At 44.8% G+C, this 14,447-nt stretch overlaps 1 protein-coding gene and 1 pseudogene across 1 annotated transcript in view; one reads left to right on the top strand and one right to left on the bottom strand.

Moving 5' to 3' along the window:
* Arhgap10 (Rho GTPase activating protein 10) overlaps positions 1 to 14,447 on the bottom strand; it is a 300,009-nt gene that overhangs the window by 186,467 nt on the left and 99,095 nt on the right. Inside the window, exon 5 of the mRNA XM_019208745.2 lies at positions 6,647 to 6,718. Coding sequence (XP_019064290.2) covers positions 6,647 to 6,718 — 72 coding nt within the window. The remainder of the gene's footprint in view (positions 1 to 6,646; positions 6,719 to 14,447) is intronic.
* LOC117284704 lies at positions 2,471 to 2,558 on the top strand (annotated as a pseudogene).

Below are 14,447 nucleotides of genomic sequence, written 5' to 3'. Positions count from 1 at the left end.
AAAAGTATGAGTAAAGCTGGCTGGAAAAGAAACGTATTAAAGAAAGGCAGGCAGTAACGGCCATATAATCCACTCTGGAGAAAAGGGGCCACAGCCCCGCCAGCCACTGCCTGCAACACCGATGATCAAGGCCACTGCACAGACCGTGTCTCCCATGAACAGGTGAAAACCTACTGATTTGTAAATGGTAGACAAAAAATGCATGAGCATAATAAATGAACAAGGTAAATAAACAAAACCCACGCTGACAGGTTAAATTGGCCTCACAAGTTAGCTTATAATCAGTTAGAAACCTACATGTGCACAAACAAAAATCACAGAAGAGATACAACAGTGAAACTGGTCAAATCAAACCTATGGTGATCTGGGACAGGGCATTCATGAAAGAATGAACAGAAATAATCAGATCTCTCACATATATATTACTTATACATTATCCACACACACATATTCATTCCATGAGAAATCACTGGGTTAAGTAATTGTTCATACAAGAGTTGGTATAACTGTTCAACTACTAGAAAACACAAAGCAAACCCCACATCTTATCAAAATTAATTCCAGATGGATTTAATGAGTCTCAAGTTAAAAAATGAAGCTATAGTAAAGCATTGTTTTCATCAGATCTTAGAATAAGAGCCTTCTAAAGAAAAAAGAAATGAAGGCCTAAGAACTTATAAAAATAAAAAAAGACAAGTAGGCTAAAATGGCAACCAATATGTCAGAAAACAATCTAACATGCAAATCATTGTTTATTAAATTTTTTTTTTTTTTGCAAAAGACAAACTGGATAAGCATTCAACAAAAGTCTGAATTTAACTGGCCTATTTTTCTACAGGCAACAGATTGTTTTTAGTTTGTTCTGGAAATAGGGAAAAGGCTTTTTTTTAAAGTTACCAGGCTACTTTTTGACTTTTCTGAGTTTCACAAATTTTTTAAGATGAGGAAGTGAAAAGATTTTCAAGCTATAATAGCATTAAAATTTTATTTCATGTTTGACTAGTCTAGAGAAGAACGTAAAACTGTTTTTTTGTTTGTTTGTTTTTCCTGCACAGTGCTGGGGACTGAACCAGGAGTGCCTCTGCACTGAGCTCCATACCTACCCCTTTTTGTTTCCATTTCTCTGGGATTTTTTTTTTTTTTTTTAGCTTGGAGCAAGGTCTAAGTCACTGAACTGCCTAGGCTGGGCTCAGACTTGTGATTCTCCTGCTTCAGCCTCCCAGAATACTAAAAGGACAAGAGTGCACCTCCAGGCCTGCTCAATTAAGAGTCTCCCGGGCCGGGGATCTAGCTCAGTGGTTCAGGCGCATGCCTTGCAATCACAAGGACCCGAGTTCAATCTCCACTACATAAAAAAAAAAAAAAATGTCTCCAACTCCTCCCCTTTTATTTAAATGACGAGGTAACACTTCACCGGCAAGTGCTAATACGCAAGCAGTGTTCCAGAAAGCACAACTGTGGAACCCAAGCTAATTCGAGTCCTGCCACCTCTCTACCCACTGCCTCTGGTCCCTACAGGGACAGCCCACAGCTGGAGTCAAAGCCACTCCGAGCGAGGAAGCCCCCTCACCGCCTTCGACACTCTGCTGCTTACGTGGGATGTTAGGCAACCCCACTCCCTTTCCTCTAAGCTCCCCCAGCCTCTCCAACAAGATGAAAATGAAGCTTTTATTCCCTGGACTTGGACCACAGAGGTGCAGAGCAGTGTGTGGCCACCTCCCGAGCTCTCACCCCTGTATCCCAACTGCCCAGCCCCTCAGCTCTCTCTGGCAAGAAGGAACACGAACCGCAGGTCCTGGCACGTCACCCTGCAGCCTGGTGCACAGAGTACACGAAAACCTGAGCCATTCTGGGCAAGCTGATGGTGGCCAGCCATAGATGCAAGGACAAAGGGATGCTGGGATATGTTGCCAGATTCGTTCCATTTTCATAACAACCTCCAAAGCCGATGCAACTGGCCTGGTTTTGCAGATCAGAAAACAGAAGTCTAGAGGTCTTCAGCATCTCGTCCCAGGGCCAGGGATTTGGCTCAGTGGTTCCACACCTGCCTTGCAAGTATCTCGTCCCAAATCACACAGCTCATGAAGGCATTGGAAAAGGATTCAAACCAGGAAGCAGAGGCCAGCCTTGCTGAAGCCTGTCTGGTGTTGGGAGCTCAGACAGCAGGGGACATGATAGCCCCATGACCTCTTGCATTTTTACTGCATTTTTATCTCACAGCTTCTCACAGAGCCACCGCCATCCTGCAGGCCAGCCAGGGTTTTAAGTCACTGGTATAGCCCAGGGCCTCTCTCACTATGCCACAGGATAGGTAATAATGTGTTTTATTACTAAAATAAACAGAATTAAAGCAGTGTGTCTGCTTATCAAACATAATTTAAGAAAGTTATTCAAACATTTTTTTCTACTCATATTTGACAGACATTTACAGAATCTTGGCAAGCCAAGTATGATTTAAAATGTATTCATCAGCTTGGCGCAGTGGCAGTATCGTAGCCAATAAGGTTTATCCGAGGCATGATTACTGCTAATTAAAATGTATTCATCAGACAAATGTCAGAGAACGATGAAGAGAATCAGAGGTGAGAATCTGGTAAAAGGGTTAAGGAGGTGAAATGAGAAAATCTTATCTGAAATGAACATTTTTTCAACCCTTCTGTTTAACTTTTTATCCTGTTGAGTGAAATTACAGTTGGCATTTGAATAAACCACTGTTAGTATATTTAGTTATCTGGGCATGAAAGTGCACTCCTGTAATCTAAACTACTCAAGGAGCTGAGGCAAGAAGATTCCAAATTCAAGATCAGCTTGGGTAATTTTGCAAAACCCTGTCTCAAAATCAAATTTTAAAAAGGGCCAATAGTGTACCTCAGTGGAAGAACACTTGCCTAGCGTTTGTGATACCCGGGGTTCAATGCCCAATAACACACACAAAAAAAATGCTTAATTATGTAAATATTTCTGTATTAAAAACATAGTTGGAGCTACTTGATTACTTGCATGCTGCTTGCCTAAACCCACGTGGCACTAACTGGACAGGTATCTGAAAGAGCAATTTTAAATTCTCCAGTTAAGCCAGGCTTCGGTATCTCTGGGAGATTTGCTCAATGTGCTGGGCTCCCCTGTTGTCTGGCACCCATCCCTCATTTCCAGTGGCGCCATCAGCACCAAAGGTGAAGAACCTCAGAAAGTCTCACGGGATGTTGTGAAATAAAAGGGCAGAGGGAAATAGAGGGATCCATAGGAAATACGGTGACAAGCTCCCCAGGGAGGGGTGCCAGAGACCAGAGGAGAACTGAGGCCCAATGGGCTTCCTGCTCCTGAGCACAGAGGAGGAAGTCCACACTCCGGGGTGACTGTGCGTGGCAGGTTCCAGGGAAAAGTTGGGACCACCGAGGTTAAGCTGTTTACCAGAGAGGGCACTAATGGATGATGGCAAGCAGGTGCATCTCCTTACTTTGACTGCTTCTATCTGGGTGAATTAAGGCAAGAAGAGGGGCGACTCCTTCCAGGCAAGAGCCCCCTGGCTGCCCACAAGTTAATCTGAGGCTGCGTGCCTTTGTCATTCATCCTCCTTTGCCCGGGAAAGAAAGAACAAAGTAGCAAGCAGGTCTAGGTCCTACGTCTGCTACAGGTGGTGCCACAACAGGGGACCCCAGCTCAGCTACAGAGGTAAGAAGCAAGCCTTGAAGAAAATCCTCAGCAGCAACCTGCTGCAACGCAGCCCAGAAGGTCTACAAGATGGGCACAGAAGGTCTACAAGATGGGCACAGAGCAAACCTGTGAGAAACGCAGCAGAACTCACCTTCCAGAGAGAAGGGGCCAAAGCCAGTGGATGAGGGGAGGGCACGAACACAGGGGCTTTCTAAAAATCCAATTTACGAAAACCACCTAGCAGCTTAGATTACACTTGACCACACACAAACGCAGAATCGGGCTTCTGGAACTGGAAAAGCAAGAGCCCTGGAGCCGAGAGAATTTCAGGGCGAAGGGCAAAGACTACCAGAGGGTGAAAAGGAAGAGAGAAGACAAAAATGTTGACACTGATACCTAAAAATTCTGATATGATAAACTTTTTAAAGATATTTTTTTTGCCCTACAGGAAAGCTGTTTTATTCTCTTTTTTTTTAAGCTCAAGAGGACAAATCGCTCTAATTTGTTTTTATATTACTGGAGAATGAACCCAGGGTCTCACACCTGCTAGACCAGTGCTGTACCCTTGAGGGACACCCTCAGCCCTTTTCTATTTTTATTTTGAGGTTAAGTCTTGGTTAAGTTGCCAGGAATGGCCTCAAATTTGTGGTCCTCCTGCCTCAGCCTCCTCAAAGGCTAAGATTACACATGTGCCCCACCATGCCCAGCTGAGCAGTGTTTTGTAAGTATCTCATATAAACAAACTGACTAAAGGAACCATAATGTGCACTTGCCTAAATAAGGCTGAAAGTTTAGAAAGCTCAGACATACAAATGAATCAAATATTCAAACTACACACCTTACCCTGGTTCTTACACAATTATTAGCAGGCGTATTTATTACATATCTTCTGTAGGATGGCAGGGTGGAGGGGGATAGAAATAAAAAATAAAGCATAATCTTTCAAAGATTTAACAGTGCAATGGAAAAGACAGATTCTCCTACAGGGCTATATAACAGACAACCACATTTCTGTTTAGTACGATACATAACCAAACTGTCGGTTAAAAACAAGCTTGTTGACTATCCTTGGCATGGCCCACCTAGAAGACACTGACATCAACCTTAGGTAGGCAGTGTTTGTATTTATAATGGGACTGTAAGAACTGGCTCCCAGCAGGTAACATCGCCAGGCATACGCTGCTGATAGCACACCCAGCCAAGACATACTTCAGGGAACAAGGACGCAGGAGAGATCTTCATCAGCTTGAAGCCAGAAGCCCAACGAAGGGAAAAACACCCAAGGCTTCAGGATACAATGTGGTCACTACAGTTCTAGATACAGACTGAACTTCTCAAATGGTTTGGCCTTTTGAAGGGTCAGATTAGAGCTGGGATTTAGCTCAGTGGCACACAGCCTGCCTGGCAAGGGCAAGATCCTGAGTTTGATCCCCAGTACCACGAAAATAAGTAATTAAATAAATAAAACAAAAGGGGCAGCTTATTTTGAAGCGGCTCTGCAGGACAAGCATTGTGTCAGAATCTGGGAAGGCTTGTGGCCGTGGAGGAGTCAATGGAAAAGCCCACGGACAGTCAGAAATGGATAAAACCCTCTTGGGTAAACAGCACATTAAATACGTATACATGTTTACAGCTGTACTTTTTTTTTCTTTTAATCCTCTTAATACCATTTTGCCCTCTCCCATCATAATCGAATTGAACAAGAAATGGTCCTTGTGTACATTTGGTGCCTGCCAATGAAATGGTAAAAGTCAATATATTCAAACATCTCAACAGCCTAAGGAGACACGGTGAGAGGAAAACAGGATCACCAAACTACGAAACCGCCAGCTCTCCCAATCCTTCATCTGACTGTCAATTCTCTGCCCGTGGTCACAGGTCCAATTTGCAGCACAGCCGGGAGCCAATGAACCACATGTGGTCAGCAAATGTCAGGCACCAGGGGCTGGTCGCTTCTGGCCTCCATGGCCTGAACCTCAATTCAGTGTCCTTCATTAAAAACTGTAAAATTCTGCGCCAAACAGAAACTCCAAACACATAGTTGAGCACGTCACTTAGAGGAAAAGGGAGTTTGTAAACAACTGAAAAGTTACGCTGTTAGCAGGCCATGTGTCATAATTCCAGCTACTGAGGCTACCATGATGATTTATACCAAGGGATTTTAAGTATTTTTCTTTAGGAAAAAAATTTTTAAATCCTCACATCCCCAGCTACATGAGAGAAAACTCTCTTCCCTACCTAAGACTAACATTAGACCAAGCCAAAAAAGGTCAACAACAGACAAATGTTATGTTTTTCTTCCTCACACACACACAGAAAATCCAGGTGGAAATTACTTCTCTGGCATGGCTAACTGCCAAGCTCAGACCACAAACCTTAGAAGGGGCTAAATATATCCCTAGCCCCTTGGGGCAAAGTCACTGTGTTATGCTCGGAAATCCTGGCTATATCCAAGATCACTCACCTAAGGAATCCCCAGCACAATACAATATACAGTTCTACAGAAACAGCGGCCCATACTGGGAGCTTAATAAATTTTTGGTAAATGGAAGGAAATTACATGGCAGTAACTCAATATTCTCTTCTGAGTTTTAATGGTATCGTGGTAGAGCAAGGTTTCTCATCTGAAAAGCCTGTTTTACAGCTACCCTCCTCCATACAAAAGAGGCACACAGAGAAGTAACTGCACTCCCCAGCATGATAAGATCCTTCCATTCAGAGTAAATGGGCTGTCTGGTTAGAGATGTTTCCTAAACGCTGTGTGGAAGTGTAGCCAAACAAGATGACTGGAGCTTTTACCACTCTGTCCAGGTGTTTTTGTTTTGTTTTCAATTTCATCTCCCCAAAGGGGAAAAAGCACATTCAAAACATAAAGCAGCAGATGGCTTACTACAGCGTGTCTCTCTCTCGAAGCTGCCAAATGCAAATAAAGCAGACAATGAACCAGCACCGACATTCTCTGTTTACGAGTGTACTCAAATTAGACACAAACCTTTACAGCTCCAAGTTGCTCTTTTCTGAATTTTTCCAAGGGCTTAATCAGGGTTTCGGTTACACTTAATGCCTAGAGAACAAAACGATAACAAGAGAACACAGCATTAGGTTTTCCAAAAAGGAAAAAAATCGTATCACATTTCCCTCCTGCACCCCACCCAGAAATAAAATGAACAACACATTTAACTGCCTTCTCTCACCCTGCCAATGCAACAATTAAATCACTTTCCAGTTACTAAAACACCAGAACTCCATAAATATTTTTGAGGAAGAGGGCATCGGGCAACCGGCCAAGGAAACGTAACTCAGTGCCGGGCTCTTCAGTGCAACAGAGACAGGGCTGACTTTGAACAAGGAAGGGTCTATCCCAGTCATTAACAGAACACTTCTGGGCCTGACATCTGTTTTGTCCTACTCCTCGGAAATTTAAAATTCAAATGAATTCCTTCATTGGGAATCAGACTAAAGTAAGCAAAGGGCTAGGACTATGGCTGCCCTTTTCGATACAACCAGCCTGCCCTTCATTGCTGGAAATTTGCTGTAAAAATTTAAGGCACGAGGGGCCCTGCAGGCTCGGCAGGGTGGGCTGGCAAACATCCCATTGGGGCGGTGGACAAGAAAGGAGCCTCATGCAAACCCCAACCAGTCACGTTCGCCCCTTGTGCTGAAGGACTTGGGGCTTCTCCGTCTAAGGCACGAGATACTGAAATGCAAATAAAGGGGAACATTTACCAACAAAGAATGTGCTCAGAACAATATGTGGCAGAGTAGGGGCGTTTTGTTTTGTTTTGTTTTGTTTTTTGTCTCCACTTCCAAGAGACTGGAAATATCCCAAACTGGAGGAAGGTGACACCTCAAAACATGACCCAAGACTATGCATGCACCTTTTTACAATCACTCCGCTAAAAACAAAGCCCAAACTTTAAATGACACAAAAAACAGAGTCCCCCGCACAGGAGCACACTGGAGATTGGACCCAGAGCTTCCACAAGTTCAGTTCACCGCTGAGCTACATCCCCAGCCCACAGGAAAGGATTCTGAATTTACTCCACACCTCTTTATCAGTGTTTCCTTCCGTAAGGGTTTCTTCCAAAGAGACCACTCCCACTACAGGCAAGGAACACGCAACGTAAGTCAACGTGCCCACAGTCAGGACACCCAGAGTTTGGTCTTTCTGTCCCAGACCAGCTCCTGGGTTCCACTCTCAGAAAATGTGTTCAGCAGGTATAACAGAGTTGGGGCAACAGAGACCCACAGGAAACAGTAAGGCCAACAAGTGGCCGTAGCAAAGCCATCTTCAGAGGTGCTCCAACTTAACACCCAGGCTCATAAATCAAGCACAGTGACATGAGTACAATACTGCTGTTATTTCGGAAGCTTCTCCATCTGAAACGAGCCTGCTTATTGTTCTTACTGAATAAAACTCCTGCTCATACACTTTCTGGTTCACTCAGCACCATATGCTGCGGTACTGGGATACTAATGGCTCAAAGTCACAAAATGAAAATTCAAAGTCATGCAAGTCTGAGCCCAAGCTTAAGCACCATACAGCACTGCAACAGAAGTACCAGAGGGGTACGGCCCCACTTCCACCAGCCCTCGTAATAAACAACCCGAGGAGACAAGTACCACATGACAGGAAACAGGAATGAAGAAAACAAGGATAATTCCTGCCCTCACAGAATTTACTGTCTCGCGGAGACCCATGAAAACGTAAGACATGTAACTACAAGTTCCAGTGAGTAAAAGTGAGGCTACACCAAAGGCTTCGTCAGAGGAAGTGTGAGCAGAAATGCACTCATTTTGAGCTTCAAAGGAGGGAGGCCAAGGGCTGAAAGATGACAAGAAATGTAGAGTGCAAAGAAACCATTTCCAAACCAAAACCAGAAAGGCAAAGGATTACGGATGTGAAGGAGTTTACAGTTTACGGATTTTTGCAAAGGTCAAATGCCAGCATTTCTGGGCATGGAAAACCATGAAATTAACAGAAAAGGACACATGGTGGAGGAAGACCAAGACATGCTGAGCTCTGCAGGCCCAAAGAAAGGGCTAACATTTTATTTTGGGTTCGCTGCAAAGTCACCTCAGTGTCTTAAGCAGGAAATTGACACAAGGGTAGTTAGATCTTTTATAGATTACTATTATCTGCTCTGAGAAAAGATGTTAAAGTACAAAAAAACATGCAGAAGAAATTCTCGTTAGGAGACCTCCAGAGTGGTAAAGGTAGGAGATGGTGGTGGCTTAGGTGAAAGTAGCAACAGAAAGAGTGACAGATATGGAATAATAACTCTCTTGCAGGTGGGGTCCACGCAATGCGTAATGGACTGGATATGGAAAGGGTGGAGATCTCTGGAGGTGCTACCAGATTTCTTTGTGAACAACTGACTATGTTAGAACACTGCTGTGGTTTGGATCTTCAGTTCCATCCCACCAGACCACCAAGGCCCATATGCAAAAGGCCTGATCACCAGCATATGCCATTGCTGAGATCTGGTGGAACCTTCAGGAGGCAGAGCCTGGGGCAAAGAAGTCAGTCACGGGCACTTGGGTCATGCTCCTGAAAGGGACACTGAGACTCTGACCCCTTCGTGTCTTTTTTCTTCCTGGCCCCTATGAGGTAAACAACTTTTCTTCTCCAGAAGCAACAGAGCTAACTAAACAGAGACTAAATTTCTGAAACGTGAGCCAAAAGAAATCTTAAATTTATATTGTCAAAGGCCAGGCATGGTGGCGCATGCCTGTAATCCCAGCACTCAGGAGGCTGAGGCAGGAGGATCACTGTGAGTTTGAGACCAGCCTGGGCTACATAGTGAGTTCCAGGTCAGTCTCAACTACACAGTGAGACCCTGCCTCCAAAAATAAAAAAGGATACTGTCACAGCAGTTCACACACAAGTTTAATTCTCTCCCTAGTGCTGGTCTCAACTGAAACTGGATGAGAGTCAAATTGAATTTCCCCAGAAGGTCAACATGGAACCTAACCATTGAATTTGACTGGTTCTCACCCAATTTGGTTTGCAACCAGAATCATGCAAAGAATTAAGTTTGTGAACCGAGGTACCACAAATACTGTTTATTGGAAGAGTAATGTCTAAAGAAAAGCAGCTGAAAGAACACACCACAGGCTCAGGTCAAATGTGAGATTGTAAGAAACATCCAAAAGACTAAAATGAGTAGACAGTGGTCCACCGCCTAGGACAGAAGTTCAGATCAGAGATATAAACTTGCCAGTCATCAACAAGCAGATGTCATTTGAAGTCACAGAAGTAGACAGGCAGGATAGAAAATAAAACGTGTCCCAGACCAAGCACCAAGGAACATAATGAAAAAATATGGCCACAGAAACTAGGAAGAAGTTACCGGGGTGCTAGATGATCGGAGAAAAGGGTTTAGCTGTGCAACACTTAGAAAAGTCGAAGAAGGATGAGACCTTAGCAACATCCATGGCAAGGCAGGGGAAAAGCCACCAGCCTGGAACTGATTTATAACTGAAAGATGAGAACCATGCAGGGCAACAGCCCTTCTTTCAAAGGGCAACCAGGGAGGACGGTGCACAAGAGGACTACTGAAAGGGCACACAAGGTAAGGGGAAGGCTTGCTTCTCTCTGGTTCTTCGTTTCGTTTCTAAGATGCATACCAGTACTTCAGGTATGATGGCATGTCTAAATGCCCAGGTGAAAGTCCAGGAAAAAGGAGTCACAGTCTCTACATGGAAGAGATGCCACGCTGATCACGCAGAAAGACCAGCCCTGTCACAGGTGTAAAGTCCATCCCTTCGCTTCTAACAGGTGCCAATACCAGTGGGTTTGCAGACTTGGTGGGAAAAGCTGAGGGAGTTGCTACTGGGTGGTTATTTCTTTCCCTGAAGTACAAGCCAGGGTCACTTCCAGAGTCTGGGCATAGGAAGAAGTTTGAAGAGATAGGAGCATCAGCGAAACAATCATGACAAAGGGGGCACTGCACAGAAATGGGAACATTCCAGAGCAGGGCTAAAGCTTGAGAGACAGCTGAGAAGGAATTCCAGGACTTCCTCATCAATGAAAGGGGTGGCGGGTGTCCCGTGTTAATCCTGGGTGAGAGAATTTCCAAGAGCTGTAAACACATCAGCATCACAGGACGTGGTGTGTGAACGGGTGCCGGGCTGCACAGATCTCTGGGGCCCTGGTGGGGTCCCCTGGGTGAGGAATGTGTTCAGAGAGGGCGAAGGGCACGCGAGAGCTTTCTGTTGCTGTGACAAAATACCTCAACGACTGAAAGGAGAGAAGATCTACTTTGGCTCATGGTGCTGGAGGTTTCAGCCCATGGTAGCTGGCTCTGTTTGCTTTGGACCTGTGGCAGCATAGTACGTCACAGCGGGGGACAAATGGTGGCGGAAATAGCTCGCCTCATGGCATCCAGGAAGAGAAAAACGAAAGGAGACACCACAGTGCCAATGGCCCCTTAAAAGACACATCCCAATGATCTGACCTCCTCCCCTAGACCCCAAATCCTTGAGCTTCCACCACCTCCCAAGAGCTCTACAGGCCAATGACCAAGGGATATTTATGATGCAAATTATAAGAGTAATAATAACCTCCTCCAAAAAAGGCAGTTTCAAAAACAGCAATTTCAGAGCACAGAAGTCAGAGGGGATCGCGGAGGAGGCTAGCGGCCTTAGTCATCAGAAAAGGACCTAGGAAATAACTTGGAAGATGCTAGGTGCCACGCATCGATAGCGTGGAAACGTGAAATTTTTCAAAATGAGGGCCCCAAAATTCCATACTGGGGAGTAAATACTTTCCTTATAGAAAGGACCAAGGATCACACAGGGGCAACCTGAAATCACTGTATTTGTCTTCACTTACTCACCTAGCCTCCAGGGGCTAACAACACAGAATATGGGGAAAGCATTACCGCTTGTAGGTCAAAAAGCAAATTTTCAAAACAAAGAAAGAAGGGGTGACAGCCGGGTAAGATCAACTGTAAAACAATTCATAACTGAAAATATTCCTAAAAGCTTAAACTTCATTATGTTTCTTCTATAGGAAAGACTGATTTTGTAAACCTGGAACAGAATAGAAACAACTCTATGAAGAAAATGATATGGGGCCGGAGATTTAGCTCAGCGGTTCGGTGGCCTGCCTTCCAAGCGCAAAGACCCGAGTTCGATCCCCAGTACAAAAAAAAAAAAAAAAAAAAAAAGATATGTTTAGTAAGATAACAGTTGAGCAACAAGGACTGTTTTCTTCCTTTTCTCAAAAAAGACTGGATACTCTGTAGAATCTTTCAGTTCCTTTTATAATTTCACAGAAATATTATGTAATTTTAGTCATGTTACTGCTATTTTTCTAATGCCAAACACAAACTCTTCTTCCCTGGAGACAAGTGACTACCAAATCCAGAACTGCCACTAAGACCACAAAGCCAATGAGGGTCATTAGTGTCTCAGTCTCAAAGAGACCAGCGAAGTAATAATAATGAAAACCGCTTGCAAATAGCAATTAGAAATCGGATAAAAGACAGTAAATGCAGAATGTGATTCTACAATCACATGTGCAAGATTATATAGTCGTACTTCTCCGATAAATACTTGGGAAAAACCCTATAGAATTCCTCTGCTAGTGAGCCTTGGAGAGGGTTTGGCAGAGACAGAGCTCCGCAAACGTGAAACATGCGAATGAGTCAGGTGCTCTTCTCGTGGCAGCAGGAGAAAGCTGCCTTTCTCAGGAAAAAGGCCAGGAAGTCAGTGTGTGAGACGGCAGCCATGCGTCCTCAACTCCGCCGCTGTAGCACCGAAGCAGCCCCAGTGTTTAAGTGCATGGCTGTCGCTCTGTCCCGACCAAACTACATACAAAACAAGCAGCAAGGGGAATTTTCCCCACCGGCCATCGTTTGCCACACCCAGCCTGAGAGAATCACCTTATTATGGTGTAAACTATGCTCCACTTAGTTTTATCTTGTGTCTTTTTTTCCCGTATGGCAGACTGAACTGGGCCTTTCACACTGAGCTACATCCCCAGCCCTTCCTCCTTTCTTTCTCTTTTTATTTTGAGATGTGCTAAGTTACCCAGACTGAGCTTCAACTTGGCAACTGTCCTGCCCCGACCTCAGAGAGCACTGGAAGCACAAGCATGTGCCGCCACGCCCGGCATCACCCTGTGTATTTTAAATGCACATTTGCTGTATTTGCTTGTAGCAGATCAGGGGTTGGGTGACAGTGGCGCGCTGGATGACAGAATCACAGTTCAAGCAGCTCTCGTACAAAGAGGGACTCAAAAGCAGCGCCACGGAGTTCGCTGGGTTGAGCGATCTTTGGGATTTCACTGCTGCTTGACAACAGTTTATGCGAACTTAACAACAGGCTCAAGGCCGCCACAGTTTCTCATTATCTGAACATTCAGCACGAACCAAAGGAACCACCAATAGCGCCAGAAGATGACAAGCAGGGTATTGGTCAGCTTTTCCGCGGCTGGGACAAAACACCCAGTGCTCACAGCTCAGAGGAGGAAGGGCTGGCAGAAACGGCCTGGTGGATGAGCCAGGTGGAGGAAAGATGCTCACAACTCAGGCGCAGCCAGGAAGCACAGAGAAAAAGGGAGAAGTCAAGGTTAAGAATGCGCCCTTCTAGGCCATGTCCTCAGCGGCTGGCCTCTCCTGGCCAGGCCCCATGCTCTAACAGCACATTCAGCTCTGAAGGCAACAGTGGACTAAGTCCACTGATCACTACAGTGTCCCTGGGTCCAAGGACCTTCCAGACGCCCCAGCTCTGAACATGAGACTTTTGGGGGACATTTTAGATGGAAACCGTAACACACACTTACACACACTGCTCCAATCCAAAGGAGATAAACTTTCATCTCCCTATGATCAAATCAGAACCCACCTCAATAGTACGGTTTCCTTACTTTCAGAAGGTCAATTCTGACCAGGACAAAGCAGGAATGTGACGAGAATGCTGCAGAGACTTAGCAGAGCAAGAGGTAAGCAAACCAGAGGTTACTTAATAGGAGTGGGCAGGGAGAGAACACTTAAAGGGGACTTCAAAGCTGTCTTTAAATATGTAGACACTGAGAGAAGAAAACAATTATTTTGGCTTGTTCAAAGTGAGAAAGTCCAGCTCAGAGGGGTAGAGGCTGTAGAACAGAAAATCTGGGTTTGCTCTCAGCAAAAACTCAGTAAGAACTGCACTGCACCAGGCTGCTTTCCAAGGGGAGGCCCTCTGGGTCCTTCCACATAAACAAACAGAGACTTGACCATTTTATGTCCGGCATGCTCTACCAGAGTCCTTGTCTGGGAGAAAGCTGGCCTAGGTCACCCTCTGAGGTCTTATATCATCTCAGATTTTGGTGTTCTAAACAAGCTGGGAAAGGCCAAAGAGCAGAACACATTTCCATGTTGCCTTACAAGGCTGTCATGTTCTAGACTCCATTAGAACTACACAAGTCAAAGCAGAAGGATAAAATGATTATGAAACAGCAGGGGGTTTAAACCACATCCAACAACTCCCCACGTTTGAAATTCCTTTTCATTACATATTTGGGTGTGCGAAACTTGGACATCCACAAAGGAAGTGAAAGTTAGGTTAGCCGCCTTTCCAGTTTAAGCTAGAGCCATGAAATCTGTTGGCAGTTATCAACTGATCAGTGGAGGTTCAAGAGCTATTGGGGTTGGGGGGACCGCTGAGTGGCTTTAAGTTGCCCCACAGTGCAAGTCAAAGGTTACGTTCTGATGTTGTGCATTCTAAAAAGAATAGGGCTTCAGGCCGGAAAACCCCAGTCACTAAAAAAAAAAAAAAAAAAAAAAAAAAAAAAAGGAAAAAAC

This window comes from Fukomys damarensis, unplaced genomic scaffold (genome assembly GCF_012274545.1).
Source record: "Fukomys damarensis isolate Sample0158 unplaced genomic scaffold, DMR_v1.0_HiC HiC_scaffold_38, whole genome shotgun sequence".
NCBI classification, from domain to species: Eukaryota; Metazoa; Chordata; class Mammalia; order Rodentia; family Bathyergidae; genus Fukomys; species Fukomys damarensis.
The sequence above is the reverse complement of the archived record's forward strand: the minus strand, read 5'-3'. Positions and strand labels throughout refer to the sequence as shown.